At 32.6% G+C, this 26975-nt stretch overlaps 2 protein-coding genes across 2 annotated transcripts; one reads left to right on the top strand and one right to left on the bottom strand.

Moving 5' to 3' along the window:
* Positions 1 to 2245: 2245 nt before the first annotated feature.
* On the top strand, positions 2246 to 8012 carry LOC139518035 (lysosomal proton-coupled steroid conjugate and bile acid symporter SLC46A3-like). Its single transcript, XM_071309677.1, has 5 exons — positions 2246 to 2423; positions 2697 to 3860; positions 4832 to 4915; positions 6440 to 6596; positions 7782 to 8012. Exons 2-5 carry the CDS (start codon positions 2714 to 2716, stop codon positions 7921 to 7923), a joined length of 1530 nt encoding a protein of 509 aa, XP_071165778.1. The 5' UTR covers positions 2246 to 2423; positions 2697 to 2713; the 3' UTR covers positions 7924 to 8012.
* A 2299-nt stretch (positions 8013 to 10311) lies between these two features.
* Positions 10312 to 25799, bottom strand: LOC139518034 (elongation factor 1-alpha 2-like). Its single transcript, XM_071309676.1, has 9 exons — positions 25162 to 25799; positions 21826 to 21882; positions 20313 to 20608; positions 19656 to 19835; positions 17514 to 17681; positions 16882 to 17161; positions 14438 to 14529; positions 11727 to 11891; positions 10312 to 11045 (listed from the first exon to the last, which is right to left on the bottom strand). Exons 1-9 carry the CDS (start codon positions 25712 to 25714, stop codon positions 10434 to 10436), a joined length of 2403 nt encoding a protein of 800 aa, XP_071165777.1. The 5' UTR covers positions 25715 to 25799; the 3' UTR covers positions 10312 to 10433.
* Between the last annotated feature and the right edge of the window lie 1176 nt (positions 25800 to 26975).

The following is a 26975-nucleotide window of genomic DNA, read 5'->3' as shown; positions in this document are numbered from 1 at the left end:
TGATGTCACGCCGGTTATTGCTGGGGTTCATGCAAAGCAGGATTGTTTATACTGCCTGATGTCACTCCGGTTATTGGTCGGGTTCATACGAAGCAGGATTCGTTATACTGCTTGATGTCACCATGGTTGTTGGTCAGGTTCATGTTGCTATGTCTTTAGAAAAATGTGAAGCAGGATTGTTTATCCTTCCTAATGCACCCCGGTTATTGGTGGAGTTCATGCGAAGCAGGATTGTTAATACTGCCTGATGTCACCCCGGTTTTTGGTAGGGTTCATGCAAAACAGGATTGTTTATACTGTCTGAAGTCACCCCGGCTTTTGGTGGGGTTCATGCACAGCAGGATTGTTTATACTGCCTGATGTCACCCCGGTTATTGGTGAGGTTCATGCAAAGTAGGATTGTTTATACTGCCTGATGTCACACCGGTTATTGCTGGGATTCATGCAAAACAGGATTGTTTATACTGCCTGATGTCACGCCGGTTATTGGTGGGGTTCATGCAAAGTAGGATTGTTTATACTGCCCGATGTCACCCCGGTTATTGGTCGGGTTCATACGAAGCAGGATTCGTTATACTGCTTGATGTCACCATGGTTGTTGGTCAGGTTCATGCTGCTTAAAATGTGAAGCAAGATTGTTTTTCCTTCCTAATGTCACCCCGGTTACTGGTCGGGTTCATACGAAGCAGATTTCGTTACACTGCCTGATGTCATGCCAGTTTGTTGCCGGGTTCATGTTGCTATGTCTTTATATAAACGTGAAGAAGGATTGTTTATCCTTCCTGATGTCACCCCGGTTATTGGTCGTGTTTATGCGAGGCAAGATTGTTTATCCGTTCTGATGTCACCCCGGTTTGTGTTCGGGTTCATCCGAAGCAGGATTGTTTATGCTGCCTGATGTCACCCCGTTGTTATTCGGATTCATGTTGCTATGTCTTTTCATAACTGTGAAGGAAGATTGTTTATCCTTCCTGATTTCACGCCATTTATTGGTGGGGTTCATGTTGTTTTGTCGTTAGTTTTAAGTTTTAGTGTCTTGTGTCTTGTGAAATGTTATTTGTCTATTTATATTTTTACAAATATGTTTGCAGTCTCTATACGACCTATGAGTTTTGAATGTTCCTTTGATATCTTCCGCTTTGATTCTAAAGGAGAGAAGATAAACGAAAACAGTATTATTTGTCACCAGAAATACAAGATCGAAATTGTTGCTATTTAGTCTCGAATATTGCATATTTGAAAATAACCTTATTTTATTTCTGAGATAAGATTATTGTACTACTCTTTTGTTTTGATCTTTTATCTTTGTGTTTTATTTACTATTTCTTTTGAATTTACCAAATATATAATACTTTTCAATTTCGTTTTGCACAAAAGAATATTAATCACATTTTCATGAGGATCTTGGAAATGGAACGAACAGTAATATCGCACTGAAACGACGCGTTCACATACGACGTTTTTACAGCAGATGACCGTGAGGTCATTCCTGTGTATTGCCAGATACATTTTTACCAACATAAATTGCGTTTTTGACTGATAACCAAGCGTATATTGTATAATTACGCGGATATTTTCGAGTGCAAAATAACATTCGCTTGTTGTATATTAATTTCATCAATAAATATTCATGAAAATAATTTTTAAGAACATACGATATGAACATATGTTGTCGTTAGAAATATACATATATCAAGAACAAATTAAGAATACGGAAAATTTGTGTTAACGCATGCGGAAGAATATCTCAAGACAGTTTTGAGGGAAAATATGAATGGCTCCTCAAATCCAATCTATTAGAAAAACGAATTTTTACAGAAGAGTTCCCACCATGCTCTTGCACTGCACTATTATCAGAGAATGTAGAATATAATGGTATTCAAATGGATGAACATATATATTACTGTTGTATACAAATACTTTTATAATATATAACAACAAACCAGAGTATACTGGTAACAAATGATAATATCACTACACTATAATAGTTTAATTCCCTGTCATTTATTCATCATCCACACACGAACTTGTCTCAGAAAAAAATATATCTATGTACCTTTTCCTCATTTTCGGGTATAGAGATATATTGTTTTTATTAGACAAGTGCTTGTGACCATCCAAGAGAACTTGCAGTCATCCGATGTTCAGTACATCGGTACTTTGTGGCTACATTGATATTTATTATCTAGTATCATATGGTCAGATTAAAAATAGTATGTGCCCCATGTTTGATTGTTATTAGATAATAGTATGTGCCCCATGTTTGATAAATATTAGATTACAGTATGCAATGTTAAATGAATTCTGCGTCACGAGAGTAAATATTGATGTCAACATCGGATCGGGTATGCTTCATCACAACTGGACAGAGGAAGAAAGAATTCAAGAAAAAAAGATGTGGATGCACTAAACAGTAACTCAGGGTTTGTTTGTATACAGTAGATATTCTTAATGTTCCAAATAAGCTCACCATTCTTTTATAAAGTAACAGTAATATGTTATACTCCATATAATTTCAAGTAGAGAAAATATATATTTATACAGATCTATAATTAAATTGACATTTTAATAATAATATTTCTACAGAAAGATGGAATAAAGGACATTTTTATAATTATGAAACAGCAAAAAAATAATTCCCGCAAACACAAACACAAAATGTATATATAAACTTTTTTTCATTTCATTATATACAGAAACTATAAGTTAGAACATGTATGAATCTGAAGAAAAACCCCTTCTCCAAGCCAAGGAAACACAAAGGGATGCAGCGATTAACCTTGGGATGCCAAGATGGCTAGCTTTAAGTTTCGCCATATTTGTCACATCACTTCACACGAGTTCAGTGGTTTTATCCATGTATGTAATGAACCAGTATTCATACCAAACTTATATGAAGGAAAAATATCCCACTTCATCACATAAATCCACCGGAAGTCAATCAGCATGTGAGCTGAACACCAGTACGATAGCATATAAAGAACAAGTTGTTGTACAAAAACTGACATCAGAACTAAATATTTTTTGTAGTCTCGCTACCTACAACGTGATCGGAGTGATTTTCACTCTAAATTTAGCAACGTACAGCGATATTTATGGAAGAAAACTGTTCTTCATCGCTCCTTTTATAGGAACATTATTGAAAACGCTTCTTTGCACAATCACCATCTATTTCAATCTGAAGTTAGAATGGATCATTTTATTTTTTTGTATAGAAGGATGTACTGGGACCTGGGTTTCCACGTTAAGTATGGCATATAGCTTCATGGCAGATCTAACAGAACCAGGAAAACCTCGCACGTTTGTTATAGGTTGTTTTGAAACGTCATTGGGAATTGCCGCATTCATTGTTTCATTGTTGTCTGGATATCTTATAAAATGGACAGATGGTTTCTTTTATCCTTCCCTTATATCAACTGCTATGGTACTTCTTGGACTTCTAATAGTAATTTTTATACTACCAGAAACACTTCATGATTCAAAAAAGCGGTCGGATGTATCTTTTATTCAAAATATGGTACGTGTTACAGATGTATATAAAAAAGGGTTTTCCCCAGATGGAAAACAGTGGATGTTTATAATTTTAATCGTTATTTTTATGATGTCCAATTTAGCAAATATTGCTAGACCTCAGATTGAAACATTGTATCAACTGAATTCTCCGTTTTGTTGGAGTGCTGTTAGGATTGGCTGGTATGGTTCCATGAGATTAGGATTATTAAATATTGGAAATCTTGCTATGATCTATCTTTTTCATCTTTGTACGACGGACGAATACATCGTGTTAGCCAGTTTGCTGACTACCGTGGTATCGTTAACTATAGAGGGACTAGCTACTACCGACTTCATGTTATACTTGGGTAATTGTTATTGAATAAATTTCACTTAGAAAAAAAAGAAAACAATAGACGAAAATTTGTTTTGCTTTACTAATTTTGTGCATACAAGTGTAAATGAATTTATTTATATATAAGATATATATATATAAATATATAAAATAAACATCAAATAGATTTCAATTCAGCAACACATTAAAGTAAACCAACATTAATTTATACCAGGTTTTATCCACCATTTTAATTGGAAATTGTTTTAAGACTCATAACCGGGTCTCGAATCAAAACAGTAGGAAAGTTTTAAAACATTTAAACTCGAATTTAGTGGTATAATCGATTGTTTAGTTTTTAAGGACTTCCCCCTTTCAAACTTGGAGTTATTACAGTATTTTAAACACAGAAGACCAATCTGATACACAATTCATAAAAACTCAAAGACACTAGCGGCACAACAACTATCGAGATTCTTGACAAAACTGAGACACATTAGTATATATTGGAATTAAATTAGATTTAAAAATACCGCATTGACTCCCATTTATATCAACTAAACTAGAAGCATAAAAAGGCAGGGTGCATGCACACCTGTTTCTTAAGGGTTACTATTGAAGTGTGATTTGTTCTTTACGTGTCTAATTATATTTAGAACAGAGACACTGATACAATAAATTTTGAGTCGATTAAAAACCGAAGGAAGGGTTAATCCGATCCATCTTCGCATATGGCAACCATCGAGTTACTGATGACAAGTACAAATTTGTTGAAAAGTGTTCTTTGCAAATATTACTATGATAAGTTTAGATAAAATACTTATGAACGTTCTTGATGAGCGGAAATCCAGGAAAGTGCATCTGACAGACCACATTGATCAAGTGATATTCTTATTTTGATAGTGAGAGTGACGGATGCTTCATCTGTTCATTGTTTATTTTATGTTTGAATATCGATGTTGGCTTTTTACTTTGCAATAAACATTATTCCTTTTTTCTTGATAGCCTTAGGCACCGGTGTTGGTAGTTCTCTTGGTATGGCAATGAGCAGAGCAATCATGTCCAGGATTACTCCAGATAATAAACAAGGTATGTTATACGATACACAACTACAAGATTTCAAATCCAGGCCATCTATTGCTATAGAGGTCCCTGACATTTAGGGTAATGCTTCATTTACGATGAAGGGATAATTCTAAACTAGCGAGTCTCTGGCCTTTGTTAGTCTTGTATGTTAATTAATTTTAGTTCATTTAAATATGTTTTGGAGTTTTGATAGTGTGACGTCCATTTTCTGTGAACTAGTACACATTTTTATTTGGGGCCAGCTGAGGCCCACCTCCGGGTGCGGTATTTCGGGTTGTTGTCTCTGACATTTCCATTTTATAACATATGAAGGTTAAAGTAAGTTTTATGGTTAGTTGTGGGTCATGTTAATTTTAAGTAAATGCTAGTTTTGTGTAGCTGTATATATCCTTGGACACCTGAAGTAAGTAAAGATCATCGAAGATCAAAATACTGTTCAAATGCAGTTATCTTTTAAAATGGTCAGCAGCTAAATAACTATGTATTAAAGTTGTAAAAAACAAAACAATTAGAATTCCATTTAAAGTGACAAGATTGACTTAAGGTAGCTGGGGTGTCTTCCTCCATCTTGGATTTGGAAAAAGCAGATTACAATTGGTTTAGATCTTAATTTTGAGAGAAGTATGTAATCCATGTGTAAGACTTTTCGAGTTCATATAGAAAGTTATGTGTTTTATCATATTTACGGCTGTATTTAATAATCATAAAACAATATTTTCCTGAGTTGCATTATTTTTTCAAATTTACCAAACTCAGATATTAGGGGAGATAACTCAGATAAGATATTTGTTTAAAAATAGAAAATGTTGTGAATCTACATATTTTAAAATGTAGCAAGAAATCAGTCCGGTGACCCCATGTTTTCTCTTTCTTGTCTCAAAGCATGCTAAAAGAGCTATCTTCTCACACAAAATTGGATTTTCCATGTATAATCTATACAAAATCTGACAATTTTGCACAACCTGTAGTGTTAGAAAAAGTCTTGTGACCCATACTTTTAAATATATTTTGGAAAAAAGGATGAAAAAATCTACATTTTGACAAATCATTGAAAAATTCTATGAATTTTAATGAAGATCCCCCTCCCCAATCCACATTAAGTGTAAATGTGTCCCCGTCTGTCATTAAAAAACTTTAACTAGTTTTCATCCTTTAGCTGAGAAAATATTCATCCAATTAGTCAGATACTGTTGTTTGTTTGATGATATATGTTATAAACATTACAGTATTGCAACTTTTAGATTTTTCTCGAATTTGTTTTTTTTTGTACTTTTAACTACAAGTATTTTCTTTCATAATCATTTATGACATTAATGTTACAAAATGAATCTGTCCTTGTTAAAAGTATTTAATGCTGTAAGGAGAATTATTGTCGCTGTGCATATATAATTGTCACAAAATTTGTAGTTTTCTTTCTCCAAAAGTATGTAACCATCTAACAAAATGTTAATGTTAGAATATCTAATAAGGCACGATACAATTAGAAATATAAAAAAGTGTCTTTATATAATTTTTTTTATCATTTAGGTTCAGTTTTTGCCGGAGTAGCTGTACCTGAAATTGTATTTAGTTTAGTCAGTAGTCTAGGAGCGAATGCAATTTATGATGCTACCGTTTCAATATATAGAGGACTCACATTTTTCATCATGGCAGGATATGGCTTTATAGGGATTATCTTATGTCTGTAAGTTATGTAGAATGAAAACAATAACAAATAAAACTTTCAGGAATAATCTTTAGTAAACTATAATCTTTTATGTGCGTGCCGTACAAACAATTCATAGAGTATATCTTCGAAACATGACTTGTCACATTCAAAAACACACAAAAGATATCTTTGAACAGCATTCTTATTTAATGAGATTCTATCTGGTGACTGATGTAGATTGACCCAAGAAAAAATAAATAAGATTTTTTACAGAATGTTCACTTACCATGAGAATAGTTATCAAAGGTACCAGGATTATAATTTTGTACGCCAGACGCGCGTTTTGTATACACAAGATTCATCAGTGACGCTCATATCAAAATATTTATAGTACAAAGTTGACGAGCATTGAGGATCCAAAATTCCGAAAAGTTGAGTCAAATACGGCTAAGGTAATCTATGCCTGGGATAAGAAAATTCAAAGTTTTGTAAAGAGGAAATTTACAAAAATGACCACACTATTGATACCCTGGGGAACGAAACGTCCACCAGCAGTGGCATCGACCCAGTGGTGTAAATAGTTATCAAAGGTACCAGGATTATAATTTAGTACGCCAGACGCGCGTTTCGTCTACACAAGACTCGTCAGTGACGCTCATATCAAAATATTCATAAAGCCCAACAAGTACAAAGTTGAAGAGGATCCAAAATTCCAAAACGTTGTGTCAAATACGGCTTAGGTAAACTATGCCTGAGAAAAATGATAGGTACAACTAGGAGAGCAGGATCTGCTTACATTTTCAGACGACCTAAGATCAACACAAGTTTGTGGTTGAATAAAAAATCCTTCTTACTTAAAACGTTAAGTTGATGCAAAAATGCAGTTTATCAACCCTGAAAACAATACAAAGAGCAACGGATATATATCAGAGAGAAACTGTACCCCCTTATACATATACAAGGAAAACAAAGAGATTTTTAAAGCTCTATTTCCTTCTGAATTGATTCATAATACAAAAAAAATGTGTAGCCCTTCTGGCATTCAGATGTCTCCGTATTCGCAATATGTATCGCAGAGGAGAAGGAAATTGTTCTTGGAATGAATTACATTATGATCAATGAGTGACAAATCTATTAAAACAATTCAACAGATAAACTGATTTGGTCTTTTATCAACATATGTCTAATTTCCTAATAATTTCAAAAACAATTATTTTGTAGAATTCTAATCTGGGGACAGAAAGGATATAAGATGTCGAAGGACACAACCAGAATAACAATACACGTGGCAGAAAATGACAAACATGTGGTCAACGGTTATCAAATTCAGGACCAAAGTTATGAAAACAGTCACCATTTCTGAACATTTACTATTAATTCTTCATAAACATACGATAAAAAAAAACGTTTTCTATTATAGTGTCGGAATAGTAATAATTCAAAGCTAGGGCATAGCGGTATTTCATTTTTTAGCACAAGGCCAGTACCACTGCTGGTGGAATGCTTATCATTGTCAGTTATGTTGTGATTTTTTGCATATTAAGTTGCCCGTCTATAAAGTAAGAAAGTTTTTAGAAACTAAGGTTTAACTCCCTCTGTCAAAATTGACCTTAGTTTGAATAGGTTCGTTTTGGTCATGTAGTTTTTCGTCCAACGTTCATGTATTTATGTATGATGTTTCTGTTGTGGTTTTGTTGGACATTGTGTTATCTTGTGTGATTTGGATTCTGTATTTTCGGTACATTTCACGTATGTCTTATTTGTCAGTAAAGTCGGGTGAACTTTCATTTTCCATGGACAAATTATTGTGTAAGTCCAAATAATTATGACGTCGTCACAGCTTAATATTAAAATAGCCATTAAATACCGCCCATAATCATGATAACTGTTTGGACTAGTATTTTAAAAATAATTGTATGAATTTTAAGATTATATATCCGACACATTAATACGTCACTGATTGTATGGTTATGTGCTGTCGTTGATATAAGGTGTTCGTTTTTATTCTGCGAACTTATAAATCCCGTCATTGTATTATTGTGCTATGGTAAATTTTTGTATTCTTGTATTTCATTTTTGCTAATGTGCTTTGTGTATATGCCTTTTTGTGTTTTTGTTGGTTACATATGACGTAGCTCTGAACATATGCATCCCGTATTAGTGTGCAATGGTATGTGGTCTTGTATTCTTGTCTTTCATATGTACTAATGTTCTACGTCTATATGTCTTTTTGTATTTCTTTGTTACATATTTGGTTTTTTTCTTCTAATGATTAGGATTATAACACAATGTTGACAGCTGTACCACAATTTTTGACGTTTTTTGCCTATTATGTCTGTTTGTTTTGTTCACACATCGTTGTCAATATAATGAAATTTTATGCGACTTTCATACACGTGAGAGGTTAAGCTAGCTATAAAACGACAAAATACATCATTTTCTACATAAAAAATGCCTGTTCCAAGTTAGGAATATGACAGTTGTTATTCATTCGTTTGATGTGTTTGAGATTTTGATTTTGCCATTTGATTACGGACTTTCCTTTTCGAATTTTCTTTGGCGTTCGCTATTTTTTAGATTTAACTTTTTACATGTTGTAACGACTAATATTTTATTCATTTGTACGTCTCTCAGTACTGAGTGTAACTGCGTTTGTAAGTGCTGTATGTGTGGATATAGTGTTGTCAGTTTAACATTGCCATATAAGTGGAAGGTTAAGCAAGCCGTATAACCAGGTTTAAACCACTATTTCTTTTTAATATGTTCTATATCAAGTCAGGGAAATAGCAGTTGTTATCAAATAGTGCGTTTCTATGTATGTTGGCGTTTACTTTTACGTTGCACTTCAGTGTTTCTGATGTTCCGCTGTCTAACAGTTGACGTTTTTCCCTCGGTTTTAGTTTGTAACCCGGATTTGTTTTCTATGAATTGATTGATGACTTTGAAACAGCAGTATACTACTGTTGCCTTTATTTACAGTTCTTACACATCATTTGCTGCTATCTTGATGAAAATAAACACAGGAAAGATCTCCAGACGAACTAAATTAATAAAGTGATGTTTTCAGTTACCAAATGTTTGTTCATTAATTCATTGCACTGTGTATTAGGTATTTTATGTTGAAAATTGGGAAAAAAGGTTTGGAATGAATTTTTATCATTTGTTAAATTTCAATAATGGTTTTTCAAAGCATTCGTTTATCATCAATGATTAAAAGTATATACTTATTATTACAAAACTACTTTTACGTGCAATACATAAGTACAACATTTTACAACAAATTCCTGTGAAAGTTGTAAATAGAAATAAAGGGTAAATTTACTTCTTACATAAGGGTACGTCGTGTTCAGATACAGTTCAGTGATGTTAAAATAAGACGCATTTGTGCAAATGAGATTTTCGCTTAATTTTGGTTATATTATCTTTAGAATGTATAAACAAATATTTCTAGGAATAAAACACTGCTTATTTCCATTAATCTCACAAAAACTATAGAAATGAATGGTTCCTCTACAGAGATATATTACATATGATGGAGAAAAAACCAACGTTTATATTGTCTATATATCCCACTAAAATTGCTTATTAATCATTGTATAGTATCCAGAGAATAGTTCCAAGTCAACCCATTATCTAAATACTATTAATCAAATAAAAACCAAACCTCGGGAATGGATTAAGACGATATCATATCTAGGAAATTATCAGGAAACTATGAAATGAAGATGTAAATACGCTTCTTAACTCAATGTCAAGTATTGTAATGATATATTCAGATACATATTATATAGAGTAAAAAACAGCTCCACAATGGTCTAACATAACAACAGTTAACAAACCCCTTTGTCGTATACATTAGGGGAAGTATAAGTTTCAAAACTCTGTTTCAAATCTCCCTGATTTTGTCCTGAAAGTACGAGGAAATTCAGGTAAAGCATCCCCTGAAGTCAATGATACACTTCCATCATCGTCCTCGACTTCTTCTGTACAATATGGCAAAGGTTCAGATATCATTACACCTTTTGTATTTGGTCGTGTATCACCGCCATATTGTGAAACGGATGTTATGGCACCAAATCCAGTAGTGGTTGGTCTTGACATTAATCCAAAACTTAGACCCGTTATTCCTGTCATTCGCGTTATAACTCCATAGTTTCTTTGAAATTCAAAAGGAGGAGGAAGTCTGCCTGGGATGAATATTATAACACCGATAGCAATCGTCTGCTTCATGTCACGAATTATAATTCGTCCAAGTGAAGGGTAATCAAAAAAACATTCAACGCATATTGGACGAATAGGTTTTAAGTCAACAACACCCAATTCACCTGGACGCAAGCATGATGGATTTTCTTCAGCGCATTGACCTGTTCGTCTGTCACATCTCTCCTTTATTTCTAAGAACTTGCAGGCAACCATTGAGGTATGACAATGCAGAATAGGGGTGTAACCCTTCTTTATAGTACCCGGATGATTTAATATCATAATCTGAAAATATAAATATGTCTTGACAAAAGTTAATCTAACTGTTATGTATAATTCATCTTAAGTCATCACAGGGAACTATCTTCAACAATCTATGGGGAAACAATACATAAGTCTCCCGAGAAATCTATCTGATACTCTAATAACTCATTTTCTAAAATATTTACATTTCGAGGAGGAGTGAACTTATATTTATTTGATATAACCCGTTATGCTAATTTGTGTCACTAATGTGTATTCTTGATTATTATTTTCTTTTCAAGAAGGGCAAATCATTTATTTACCAGTAAAGCAAACTGAAACAAAATGACGGAATGTAGATGATCGCCTCTGACAGTCTGAGGTATTCAAACATTGTTTAAGGGAGGTAATATATTGAAGGGCATGCACACTATTTGACGGACGTTGTTCAAAAAATCATATTGGAGGTTACCTAAAAAGCAACGGAGTTCAACTTAAAAATAATATTTCTATATATATATATGATCTACGCAGCGATGTTTGTAAAAAGACTGAAATGAATCTCTAAGGTATTTCAACATAGATCATTTTTGTAAGCTGATGTCTATTGTTATGTACATTTACTACATGGACATTTATGCGGAGTGTTATAAGTCTCATAGTTAAATATGACGGCGTGAGAATGTTCGAAAATAACCGATTGAGTAGGGAATGTAAGTATACCTGAGCAGTAAACTGTGTGACGGCTTGTGGTGGGTCGTCACAGGTATCTCCACACACATCACCTTTCCTGATGTCTTTAAGTGTATAATTCTCAATCTGTATCCCCACATTGTCACCTGGCCTTGCTTCATCCATAACTTCTCTAAATACCTGCACTGCCCGTACCTATATGAACGAAAAACTGATGATTATTCAAAAGGTTAACATACCACTTCGAAAAATAATCAGCTTTTGTTTCTAAACATCAATTTCAAACAAAACTGAAAGGCCGCAACGTATTTTCAATTAAAAATGAAGTTGTTTGCGTTTGATTATTTCCTTACAGTATAAATCAAATGGTGTTTTTTTCAATGTGTAAAGGCACTAAAAAATCTAATAGAATGAAAACTGAACCTACATAACTACTGCTGGTAAAGTGACCAACAAATTAATTTACGTTAATTGTCAGTGTTTTACGGTCATAGTTTGATTTTTTCCCCGATATTTTAATTCTACCATTAGTTATTCTTTTTATTACATTCAACTTTTAATGCAAATGGAAATGCAAGGACCTATACTGTTTTCTACGCATTCGCTATAATTTAGTTAGGTGCATCGACAACATCTTGACAACATCTATGTCCATTGCAATAATTTATATCTATGTTCATATCGGGTCCCATGACCATTAGCTCGAAGCTGATTAAATCGAAAGGCGTTTAACATAGCAAATAGGTTATAATTAAAGCCAAAATTAAACACATGTAATATCTACTTCTTTGTCAATCTGCATATTATTGGTTATTTATTGAATGTCATTCGAACTTTTTCCCCTTTGAAAGATACACCGTAATTTTTAACTATAAAATGAAAAAAATGATTGGGATGATTTTTTTTGCTTTTTTATTTTGTTTAAGTGACATTTTCGAAAGAAATTACAATAAAACTTAATTATACCACATTAAAAAACCAATTTGCACTCAACGTATCGTCTTCTGTGTTCCAAAATAAACATTACGCGATATTGCCAAACAGATTGATTGCATAACCTCCTGAATAGCAACAGAAAATTAACTTGCTAGAATACATTACTCTGTCGTGGTCATTTATTTTGATTCAAATTGAGAACGCTACTGTTTGGTAAATTCCTTTCATAATTAACGATGGTGACAGAGTCTTTCATCATGGTACAAAATACACAGAATTTAGATGAAAATTACAGGAAGCTGTGTGAAAATCGATGGAGAGGAATTTTGTAGTGAAACAAGAAACACAATTATTAGGCCTGTAATTTGGTTTTCCACATCTGTTGCAACGAGATTGTAAATTTAGTTAACAAGTCAATACATACAAATTACCCGCAAAATTGAACACATGGATTTCAATACAAATATTGTATTTATTCTTTATGCGAACGATGTTTTGAGAATATGATTTATGCTTGAGAAGTTGAATTTACATTTACTTCAACAACATTCAATAGGGCAGTGATTTAATACGTAAAATTTGCATCTTTTATCCAAAAGAATATTTAAATAAAAAATCATGAACCTTTTGAAATCTGACTACTTAAGATGGGAATTCTTCAATTGAAAGACTATTCCTTTTGTTGTTTTAATAAATTTTTTATATGCCTTTTTGTGTTTCTTCGTTACATGACGTGGCTCTGTACTCATACATCTAGTCATTGTGTTATTGAACTATGGTTAATTTGTGTATTCTTGTATTTAATTTTTATTAATATGCTAAGTCTGTATGACATTTTGTGTTTCTTGGCTACATGTTTGTATGTTGGTTTTTTTTGTAATTACACAGCTACTTTTTATGTATTATTTCTGTACTGAAAATCTGTAGTTCTGGACCTTTAATATTTAGTACTATTTCTTTACTTTAGAATTATTGTAATATTTAGGTACTTGTATCTCCCAGTACTTGATGTGTACTTAAAATATTGGTACAAAAAATGATCACAGTATTCCATGTTTGAACATCATAACTTTAAGGGATTTGAAATAGACAAACTTTCAAAATGCTAAAAATGTGACCGTGCACCCAAAAATATGTAGTTCTTAAATTTAAAGTACAAATGAAGTACTGTAAAATACAAGTACCTAAATATTACAATAATTTTGGTAGAGAAATAGTTCCTGTGCAAAAGTAGCTGTGTACATTTCCACCTATTATGTCTGTTTGTTTTGTTCACGCATCGTTATCAACATAATGGAATTTAATGCGACTGTCATACATTTGAGAGGTTTAGCTATAAAACCAGGTTCAACCTACCATTGTCTACATAATAAAATGCCTGTACCAAGTCAGGAATATGACAGTTGTTATCCATTCGTTTGATGTGTTTGAGCTTATGTTTTTGCCATTTGATTAGGGACTTTCCGTTTTGAATTTTCCTCTAGGTTAAGTATTTTTGTGATTTTACTTATTCCAATACTGAATCATGTCAGTAAAAATGAATACACAGGGAACCAGTTATCATATTTCCTCCTATTCTATAGTATAACCTTTGGACGAATATTGTTTGGAGCATAACTTACATTGTATATATCCTGAATCATATGTGAGTAACATAAACGCATAGGGAATCAGTTATTATATGTCGTCCTTACCTTTGAATGAATATTGTTTGGAGCATAACTTACACACGTGTCTTGTTGTATATAACCTGAATCACATGTGAGTAACATAAACGGGAACCAGTTATTATATGTCGTCCTTACCTTAGAATGAATATTGTTTGGAGCATAACTGACACCCATGTCTGGTCGGATATAACCACAGTGTATTCGTCCAGCGGTCACAATACCTATTTCTGAAATATTATAACATCGATACAAATTAAAATATATCTCTAAAACATAATATAATAAAGCAATACAGATTATATTAAACGTTTCTTTACTGTCAGAACCAGTGAAAGATTAAAGAGCAGCCAATGAATTGCTACAAAACAAAAGACATTAAAAGGTTGAAAATCATTTACTTATGTTTTTGATCTAAAGTTTCGTTTAGTTTTATAGGAATTTTACGGACCGAGTAATTGAGTAATTATATTTCAGAAAGGAACATTTTATTAAAACAAAATATCGGTCCTTGGGAGCCTTTGTTATCTAGTATTGTAGAAAGTGGAACATAAAAGTTTTAACTGATAATCATGATAACCATAGCGTTGTCAGTCTAATTGTGATCTATGAGTTTGAATGTCCCTCTGGTAATTTTCGACCCTATTTGATAAAACTGAAACTGATTTGTGTTCAGAAATCGATGAAAACCTGTAAATATTCGTTTTATGATATTGCAATCATGGTATCTATGATGAGTTTATTCATATAATAACCAAGAACTTTAAGTCTTCTAATCGTTTATTCCTACGTCTGCCTTGGAATATTGCTACGGAACGAAAGCAACGGACAAAAAGCAAAAGTGTCGGACAAAAAGCAAAACGGAACAAAAGCAACGAACAACAAGCAAAAGTGTCGGACAAAAAACAATTAATCTTAAAGTATTGGTTACGTATTAATATATATAAACCTTATATAACGGTGGAAATGATTGTAATTGGGCATCTAATGTACGTGATTTGTTCGTATTGGAATGAACTTTATTTGGATTTACCAGAATAATATTGCTATAATGCTTGATGTTATAAAAGACATTCATTTAAGACCAATTTCTGCAAAGTTGATCAGCTAGCTATATATATTTGTAAGAAATAAAGTGTTTATAGAAATGTAAAGATTGGTTTTTGTCTTAGAAATTATTTACGCTACATTAGTAATGTTCAAATTGTTACAAAACTACGAAGTGGTATATTGAACTATAAGTTGCAGTTGATCGTTTGGTTTCAACATGTTTCATTTGCTGAATTCAAGCAAAATGGATTAGACATAAGTAAATTATACTTATGAAGTCTTCTCATAACAGAAGTTGGTCGTTTCTCTGATATACAAAGAGAGCTGCGTCTTTGTGCATATTTCAATAACGAATGAGAAGAAGGAATTTCATTTGAAATTGTTATGTCCAGCATATAGAGCAACTGCATGGAGATATTTGTTTTAACACGTTATTATTGTCTAAATTGCCTAATACTTTTAAACTATCTGGTTTGTTGAAAGCTTCTTCTAGATCGCTTACAATTAAATTCTGTAACTATTTGAAGGAGGCATGGAAAGCTAGATCTAAATTCATTGGTTAGTTATGTTATTATCGTATTGCTCTCTGATATCAGTTTTTTTTTCGTCACATTGTGTATTATATATTATGTATTGCCATAACATGTCCAGAATGCTCTTACAAATCAACAATCCCGTGCAATAATTCAAATGAATTAATATTATGTCCAGCGTGTGCTGTATCAAAGAGTGATCGCTATTACATAGAGCTTGACCAAAGTGTTAAATCTGCTATCATGGAAATCATGTTATCATATACTTGTATAAAATATTACTAAAATTTTATAGTTCAATAACATTTGAAAATATCAAAAGGCTATGAAAGGATTACTAGGTTTATTGATCAGATTGCTAAGAAACTCCATAGCGGGCTGATAAAGGTACCTTTATTGACTGCTTCCGGAATGTTATCACATGCCTTTCCGTTAATTTCCGTGACGTTTATCACATGCAACTTCGTGCATTTCCGGAAATTTGTTTGAAACGACAACAGAACGCGGAAAACGACAAGTGATAAGACTTTTCACAAAATGGTTGAGGAGCAAAAATAAATTAAGTTAAAAATGTTTTGAAAGACATAAATGAGGTAACAATATTATTGAAGAACATGATAGTTGTTGTGACAAGATAAATAAAATGCTTGTAATATCAATAAAAAAAATTAAAGATAAGATTTTTTTTGGTTGTCGGCTGTAAATATTATCTGAAAGCGCAAAGACAAACAAAATAAAATTTTAATAGTTCTTGTCTGTATTTCTTCTGCTGAAGTATATGATAAAAAGATAATTACATGTCATTTTTCATATCAGACCCTTTATCGGCCCTCGTTCATGATATTAGCCCTCGAGCCTGCGGCTCTTGGGCTGATATCATAACCTTGGGCCGATAAAGGGTCTGATATGAAAAATGCCATGTAATAATCTATACGTATCACTTGCCTCAATGAGACTGCAGATTTTTTTAACAGTTGACCAATTATACCGATAATTTACCTCCAAGCTTGTAAACTGTATGAATAGGTACACGTAATGGCCGGTCCGTCATGCGAAAGGGCATTTCTGAGCTGTCTATTGCATCTAAAAGTGTTTTTCCAGAAGCACCACCTGATCTTCGTTTTACCTTCCAAGATGAAAACCAAGGCATTTTGGAGCTTGGTGTTATTAAATTGTCACCTTCCCAACCGGAAATAGGAATAAACGGAACAGTTTCCACGTCAAAACCCACTTTCTTTGCAAGAAGAGCAATATTATCTATACAGTATCGAAATCGAACCTAAAATAAAACAAAATCAAAATCATAAATAAAGCAACTATTTTCTTATAAAAAGACGAACAAATAACGCATTCAACAAAAATCTACCAAGCATGTAACCTATTACGTTTATTATTACAAATCCCTAGTCAGATGTATATTATTGTTTTTTGCAGAATAACGAATTGCAAGTGTGATCTTACAAATTCAAAGTGTAAAAAAAGTGAACAATGAAGAAAAATAATCATTACAAAGGTTTTCGGAAGGTAGATAGAGTTTATACTTTTACAGCTGTCACTCTGAACGATTGTAATAAAGAATTATTAACTTTATTTATTCAAGACAGAATAAAATTATTTTGACGTGGACCTACTTCATTATAAGCAGGGTCAATAGAATCCATTTTGGAGATGACTACAATGAGTTGTTTAATGCCAGTATTATAGGCCAGTTGTAGATGTTCTCTAGTTTGTCCCCTCTTTTTAAGACCTGATTCAAATTCTCCATGTTCTGCAGATGCTACTAACAAAGCAACATCGCCCTGTAATTAAACAATATCTTCATTCTAAATAGATAGTCTTCATCTTTTTCATAAAATACAGATTCTACCACTGTATCGAGTGTGGTACTATATTTGTTCCCTTGAGGAAGTTATAATAGTAAAGAAATATCGTATCGCTCGAGATGCTATTGCTCCAAAGGATTTTTTACGGTGCTACAAGTAGAGCAGGATCTGCTTACCCTTCCAGAGAACCTCAGTTTTTGGTGGGATCCTTTATTTTTGTGTATTAATCTTTGTTTTTTGGTCTTTTTGTTGTCGGTTTATTTTCGACTTATGAGTTTGGACAGATATTAAACAATGTGGTATAAGTGGCAATGAGACAACTCTCTATCCAATCACAATTTGTAAAAGTACAACAATGTTCCTTTTGTATCTTTCACCTCTTTTGAATGACGTTTACCCCTTTTAACATCATGGCGTATTGTCTCATTTTGTCGCGTGAAATCAGAGGGAAGCGTGAACATTTGACGTCATCATTTAAATTTTACCTATATAAACCTAAGATCAAGCGCGCGAGATGCGTGGCTATAAACAAAGAACAAATGTAAATGAATACGACACAAATAATCAAAAGATTGAATTGCAAACCTTTTGGATTATAGCTCTTCATTTTTTATATAAGTTTTAGATTTCAAATATTTTGGCAACGAGCATCACTGAAGAGACATGTATTGTCGAAATGCGCATATGGTGCAAGAAAATTGGTACCGTTAATTTTATTACATATAATGTATAAGATAAAACGCATAGGGGCTTGAATTTATATTGATTTTCCACGGGTTAACCCTTAATGCTTAATATTTTACAACGGGCGAAAGCGATGGAAAAATATTGACAAAAAGGTCAAAATTATCTTTTTATATTCAAGTCCCAATGAATTATCTGTATTCAAAAAGGACAAAGACAGCAACTCTTATAGATTTCAGAGCTCTTAGTGAAGGGTAATGGTTGCTGTTCTCGTAATTGAACACATAATTAGTAAAAGACGAAGAAAACTTAATTGGTGACATGCTTTCACGAATTACAATTACAAACTGAGACATTTTTGGATGAAGTCAATTGATTATCATTCTATTTAATAGGAAAATTGACCTTCAACAAATTCTTTTCATCGTTTAAGGAATAACAGTACTGTAGTTGAAGAGTTGCCACCGTCAATTGTAGATTTGACGGACACAAATGCAGTTTTACTGGCGACGCGTATTATTCCGATTCTAACGCATTTCAAAAAGAAATAATACGATAAAAATTGGAAAACTGTCTAAATTTGACAAATAAAAAAAAAAAACGCGAAACTTCATGAATGATTTTGGCGCCAAGACGTCAAGGATAAATTTGACATCGTACAAATGAAAACTTCCAAACTGGAGGTTATAACGTTACCTGTACGCTTCAAATTCATATAAAATAACATTAAAACGGCGAATTCGAGGTAGGTGTTGTTTTATTTTCTATTATATAGTAGCAATCGAACATTTATTGATTCAATCATTTTAAAATGGTTGTCCCTCCTTAGTTACGCCTGGTCAACTGTGGATTTGACGGCAACATTTAGCAAATGACAAAAATTGTTACATACAAATTGCATTAGAATTCTTTATCTTTGACGGCATTTTCCAGTTGGGTGCTTATGTGATTACGTCATCGTTCATTGGCGGTATTTACACCGTCTGAACTCAGGTTACTCATTCATAAAAAGCAAACGAGCCCGGCCAATGCATAGCCGATACATTGCTTGTAAGGACATCCAGTCAGAGTAATCATGTAACACATACCACGTACATTTTTTATGACTAGTCAATTAGTTATGAAAACTTAGTACTGAAGAGGTATATAAAATATTCATCAAATAAATTGTCACATATTAGGCGATTTATATTTGTTGAAAGTTTATTTTAATTAAATAGTTGTATGCACAATTGATTGTGTCGTTTTCTGCGAAATTAGTTATACCTGTGTGGTCCCAGTAACCATATTATGTACATAATCTTTATGTCCAGGGACGTCAATCATATTAACATGGAATCGTCTGGAATCGAGCCGTCTTATTTTGCTGTCAATAGTTACACCTCGCTGTCTCTCAGCTTTAAGTCGATCCATAACCCAGGCAAATTTAAACGACGATTTGCCGCACTGCAAATAAATAAATAGATATTTTACAGAAAATATATTTCATATTCGATAAAACAAAATAGAATGGCCTTAGAGCACGATAGAGATCAATTAAGCTCAACATGATCCCAAAATGGCATGCGAACTACAAGAAACGAATAAATAGAAGTTCATCGAAATATATCAGTTGAAAAAAACACTCCTTAAATACTGTAATTCTTCTAAAATCGCAACCTTAACGTATACCAAAACAAACGCTCACTCTTTGTCATATAAGTATAAAACTCTATTTTTTTTCTTCAAGTTTTTGTACACAACTCACACCTCTGGACATTTCCTCTTTCCTAAAATATTTTTTCATGTTCATATCCCTTTTTCCAAAAACTATACATTTAACGTAAACGTTGCAACATCTTTATTTTTTTGAAAGCAATATCACTTTAACATATCTCATAACAATTTATACACTGAATGCACACAGACATAAATAAGCATTACCATATCAGATTCTTTTGCTAGTTGGTTGATAGTTTCGTTGTCAACAGCATCACATTTATGAGCTAAATGACCAATCAACGTCGACTTTCCATGATCCACGTGACCTATGACGACTACATTCAAAAAGGTTTTGATGACATCCAGTCTACTTGATGGTTGACGCGGGAGACGAGGATTTTCAACAACCACATTTTCTCTAGGATAATCTTCATCATCTGACGATGAACTGAGCGAGACTGAATGAGAATCGTCTGAGGGAATGTCTATATCAGCTTCATCCTTAGGGTCATCCGAATCTGACAAATTGAAAATAATCCTATCGTACAAAACAGTATAAAAAGAAACAGATTGTGTATTTGAAACGACAAAAGCACGATAAAATATGATATAGACAAGAAAAGATAAGAAATCCCTGTTCATTATCATTGATATGGTTATATTTATAAATTAACTCTTTTATACAAAATTTAGAATTTTTAAAATACTAAGGCTTTTCTACCTCAGGCATAGCATACCTTAGCTGGATTTGGCAAAACTTTAAGGAGTTTTGGTCCTCAATGCTCTTCAACTTCGTACTTTATTTGGTCTTTTTAACTTTTTTGGATTCGAGCGTCACTGATGAGTCTTTTGTAGACGAAACGCGCCTCTGGCGTATATACAAAATTTAGTCCTGGTATCTATGATGTGTTTATTTACAATCACTGGGTCGATGCCACTGCTGGTGGAGTTATCACCAGCACAGTAGTCAGCACTTTTTGTGCGGACATGAATTATCATTGATATGGTTATATTTATAAATTAACTGTTTACAAAATTTAGAATTTTTGTAATACTAAGGCTTTTCTACCTCAGGCATAGAATACCTTAGCTGGATTTGGCGATACTTTTAGGAGTTTTGGTCCTCAAAGCTCTTCATTTTCGTGTTTTATTTGGCCTTTTAAACTTTTTTGGATTCGAGCGTCACTGATGAGTCTTTTGTAGACGAAATGCGCGTCTGGCGTATATACAAAATTTAGTCCTTGTATCTATGATGTGTTTATTCACTAATTTCTCTAGTTTTCAGGATATATCACCACATGATAAGCTTTTTCTGAAAGCACTTATATATTTTTTCAAATGATATTTTTAAATATAGGATAACACATTTGAATGACTTTTTTATTATTGAAGTCTGAAAGCCATTTATTCAATAATGTTTAGTAAGAAAAGGGGTAGAAGCTGTATTTGGATCGTCAATGGTCTTCAACTTTGTACTTGTTTGGCTTTATAAATATTTTGATATGAGCGTCACTGGTCTTTATGTAGACGAAACGCGCGTCTGGCGTACTAGATTATAATCCTGGTATCTTTGATAACTTAGAAAAACCAAACAACAGTCCTTAAAATAAAGGTATGAAATGTGTACCAAATCACAAACTAGATGTGAATTCAGGTGCTCCGCTGGGAAAGGATGCATGTTTTTACTCTTAACTTTAATAAAGATTATTAAAAGCAAAATTTTACGAACGAATACCTTGATATAATGGTTCGTCATTGCTATTTGTATATGGAAAATATGTCTTCTCTAGTTCTGAAATTGAGAACAAACAAACACATTAATAATAGATTATACATGTTATTTATCATTTTGAGAAAAATCAAGTGTAATCACTGGAAGTCTTCATTTGAATATAGATAACATTCCATTTTGGGATATATCATCCTTATGAAGATCAACATTTCAAAACGCAGATGTTCTTCTGACAGTAATTATCAAATATCTTCTTTAAAGGAAATACAACAATCATGGAAAAATAAGGACCCTTTAAGCTTTAAATTATATTTATATAATTATCATAGATTTACTGTAAAAGGGAAATATAAAAAAGAGGACGTTTTTAGTATATAAATCACATGTTACCAATCTAGTACTTCATATATATATATATTTAGTACATATATTCTGTATAGTTACCATCACATGATGTTTTACACCCACCGATTTAACACAATGATTGTTTGCATTCAGAGACTTATTGATTCCTACTTTATCTTTGAAATGTAATCACTCATTCTGATTTGTGCAATCTCAGAACATCCGATGTTTCCTAAGGCATGTCAATATCGGGAAATGTTGAAGCTAATAAGTGATTTACTGCATATCTTAATAATTGAGCACTGAAGTACAACCGCATCAATCGTTGTTCTTAAATCAACTCAGGTTTTCCATCATTTATATTTCATTTTTCAAATTTTTGAAACGAGTTATGAATAAGACAGGGGTAATCAAAACTAGTCTAGACTCGTGTATAAAGTAACTCTTTATGTAAACAGTCTAGCCCCATATATGATGTTACTGTTTACTTAAATAGCCTAGCCCCATAATTAATGTTACTGTTTGCATAAAAAGTCTACTACCATGCAAATGTCATTGTTTACGTAAATAGTTTAGCCCCGTATATAACTTACTGTTAAGGTAAATAGTCTTAACACTATCTATAATGTTACTGTTAACGTACATATTCTAGCAACAAATATAATATAATTATATTTGTTTACGTTAATAGTCTAGCACAATGTGTAATGTCATTGTTTATGTTATTACTCTACCACCATATATACTGTCATTGTTTACGTACATAGAACAGCCCCATGTTTAATGTCATCGTTTACCGATATAGTCTAGCACCATGTCTAATGTCATTGTTTACTTAACAATTCTAGCACCATTTATAATGTATTTGTTTACTTAAATAGTCTGCTATCATATATGTATGAATATATATATGCAATCCGGATCTGGTGTACAAATTTATTGCACCTCGTGTTTGTGGTATAACATCTTTGCCCGAGTTTATTGTTTTCTGTAATATTAAGATCCATTTTGTTACAACTTGTGATCAATTTATTTGGCAATCGCCAATGGCAGTCAGCCCGGTTTAAAAACATCAGTTGTTCGACCTGTTAGTCAAATGCGTTTTGTTAAAATATACTTTTTCACTTTTTTGGTCTTTTGGAAATTGTTGTTTGCGCTGTAATTAGACCCTTCTACAACGAAATTTGTTTTACATGCACACGTATAAATATTGCGGTTTTTATCCAACGCAATCATAGGTTTGAACGTAGATTTCAATTTAGATTTGTTTAATTTTTTTCGTTTGGGCTTGTATCATATGTTTCCTCCGGTTTACATGATCCGTTCATTATATCATGACTCTTTAAATTCAAGAGTCTATCCTAAACTGAGGTAAATTATATGGCCTTCCAAATACTGTTCGATTCCAAACATCACTGAAGAGACATGTATTGTCGAAATCCGGAGCTGATGTACAAATTAATTGCACCTCATGCTTGTGGTATAATACCTTTGCCCGAGTTAATTGTTTTCTGTTTATAATTAAATTAATATTAAGATCCATTTTATTACATCTTGTGATCAATTTATTTGGCAATCGCCAATGACAGTCAGCAGGTTTAAAGAACATATATATTGTGATTGTTTACGTAAATAGTATAGCCCCATGTCTAATGTCATTGTTTAAGTTGAATGTTTAACTTATAATTTGGATCACCTCTAAACAATTCCCATTACGCCGGCCGAAAGAACAGTTTCTGAAAAGAAATTCCTTTTCTAGCAAAATTATATTCTAGAACAGAATCTTAAAGTTCCATCCGTTGACAGTTTTAAACAGTTCAACCCAATAGCAGCTAATTACATTTTTATACACTAAACAGAACTGTCAGTTCTTTCCTAGAATAGATTCATTGTAGGGGAAATACTGTTAGTTTAATATTCTTTAGTTTATAATTGCTCCCACGTTAAAGATAGTTGAGCTGCTATTACAAGAGTTACTTTGTTTTTCTTTGTAAAATTCAAAAGAAATTATTACACTTTCCGTTAAAATTCCAGATTTTGATTGGTTCATACGAGGGTCCTGGGAGACAATTTATTCTATCCCATGGCTCAGCGGGAGATACTTAGTTTGAATGTCACCTTCTCTTTCTGAAGAGCAAGCTAAAGTTAACGTTTTTTTCATTGATTGTCACTTTGTATAAAAAAAAATACTTATTGCTTCAATTTTGTTATTTTTGTACAACTGAAACGTTGTTTTATAAACAATTTCATATGTCATTACTTTTAGTTTTAATTGAAATGACAATAATGAAAGGTTTTCCAGTATACTAAATAAAAAAAAACACATAGCTGACAGGGTGATAGAGCAGATTATTACCCCTTGAAAAACATTGTCAACCATTCGCCGCGGTTGACGATGTTTTTCGGGGGTGATAAACTGCTCTATAACCCTCTTACCTATGTGTTATTTATATACTGTAATTGATAAAACTCACAGGGTCAAAATCTAAAATAGGTTAAATCCTACTAAAAACAAGATATCAGATAACAATTTCACATATGTCCATACAGTTAACATATATTTAGTTGCTGTTGAAGGTATTTTGATACAAAATGGGAAATGCATCGAATGACATCGGTAACGCCAATGAACTAAATTAATAGAAAGACAGTATCTTAAATTCACACTTAACTTCAACCATAATTGATTTTATTTGCTTGAATTTGAATAATTCATTCTTGATTATCTTTGAAAAAACTGTTTTACACTTACATAATTTTCTACTAGGTTTGCACGTGGTAAAGGATGTCTGCTTGTACTTTTTTTGGAGCATCTACCCAAAAATCTCTCAATAAAATGGTTTTGGACATTCTTCGATTTATTATTATTTGATATGATTAGAAAATAGCAAAACTATTGCTAGAACATTATAGTATACATATTTAACTTGATACTTAGAATTGACCCGATTCCTTTAACTATAGCATTGTTCTAATGGTTAGTGATATACACACCTTCTGGAGTGGCGCCTCTAACCGTTTTCAGAATGGACGCTGATGGTACGTGTTTATGTTCTACTTCGATATTGGGTATGCTATCGTCTGTACCTTCTGATGAAGGTGTGCCCAACATTTGAACGCCACCAAACGACACATTAGCGGTTTTTGCTGACATTGGATATGGTGATTTCTTTATATTTGAAACTATTTCTCCCATCGCTCTCGCTGTAGACAATGTAGTTTTTTGTCTTTCAATGGATGGTCTTCTCGCACCATTCATCTGTACTATAGGAGGTTTCTTGAAGTCATTATGTTCGTTTAATGGATTTTTTATGTCTTTTCCAGAAGTTGATTTCTTTGTTTCATTTGCTCTGGATTGTTTCTTTTCGCCGTTTTGTAATGATGTCGAGTCTTTCTCAATTTCAATTTTGGGAACTTCATCTTTCTTCCTTGAATGTGCAGAGTCTTGGTGATTTTCTATAGATCTCTTTCTAGGACCCTTAGCAGTAGCAATTTCCACCCTTATCCTGGCAGTGTAGAGATTCCTCTGTTTCTTTGCATTACTCATGTTTGTTTACTTTAGTGTACACAGCTTGTGATACATGTTAATTGCAAAGCTATTATTGACGTTTAAAATATCTTTATTTAGCTGTCAATTCGCATACTATAAAACAAATAACATTTATAATGTATTAATTAAGTCCAATAGAATATTAAACAACATGAAAACCATACCATATACATAAAAACTATTTTAAACAATTTTTCATAAGACAATACAATAAAAGCAAAACTGTAATGATATTAAATTTGACAAGCCAATTTGGAATGTATATTCCAAACTATTAGGCAAAAGTGAAAAAGTAGGTGCGCAATTTGTAACAAGAGTAACTGAATTCTAAGCATGTATAATCACAAAGTTCCTGAATAATCCATTACTGTAAATTATATTAAGTTATCTATGGAATTCTTAATACTTTGATTTAGATAAAAATTAAAATAGCTGAAATACCGAACTCCAAGGAAAATTCAAAACGAAAAGTCCTATCAAATGACAAAAATCAAAATGTCAAACACATCTAACGAATGGGAAAAAAACCCTGTTATATTCCTGACTTGGTGCAGCCATTTTTTTATGTAGTCAATAGTGGATTAAACCTGCTTTATAGTTAGATAAACCTCTCGAGTGTATGACAGTCACCTATAATTACATTTATATTGACAATAATGTGTGAGCAAAACAAACAGACATAAAAGGTAAAAATTTGGGTACAACAATCAACATTGTGTTATAATCTTAAACAATATAAAACAAATAACTATTTCAACAGTAAAATTGTAGTAGAAAATAAGTTCAAAAGTTTGAAAACAGATGGTTCCTACAACATGTACAATAACACTAAGTAGTGATGTATAGGTATCGAGCTAAATCTACACTGATAGCACAATAACACTAAGTAGTGATGTATAGGTACCGAGCTAAATCTACACTGATAGCACAATAACACTAAGTAGTGATGTATAGGTATCGAGCTAAATCTACACTGATAGCACAATAACACTAAGTAGTGATGTATAGGTATCGAGCTAAATCTACACTGATAGCACAATAACACTAAGTAGTGATGTATAGGTATCGAGCTAAATCTACACTGATAGCACAATAACACTAAGTAGTGATGTATAGGTATCGAGCTAAATCTACACTGATAGTACAATAACACTAAGTAGTGATGTATAGGTACCGAGCTAAATCTACACTGATAGCACAATAACACTAAGTAGTGATGTATAGGTACCGAGCTAAATCTACACTGATAGCACAATAA

This window comes from Mytilus edulis, chromosome 3 (assembly GCF_963676685.1).
Source record: "Mytilus edulis chromosome 3, xbMytEdul2.2, whole genome shotgun sequence".
Lineage (NCBI taxonomy): Eukaryota > Metazoa > Mollusca > Bivalvia > Mytilida > Mytilidae > Mytilus > Mytilus edulis.
The sequence above is the reverse complement of the archived record's forward strand: the minus strand, read 5'-3'. Positions and strand labels throughout refer to the sequence as shown.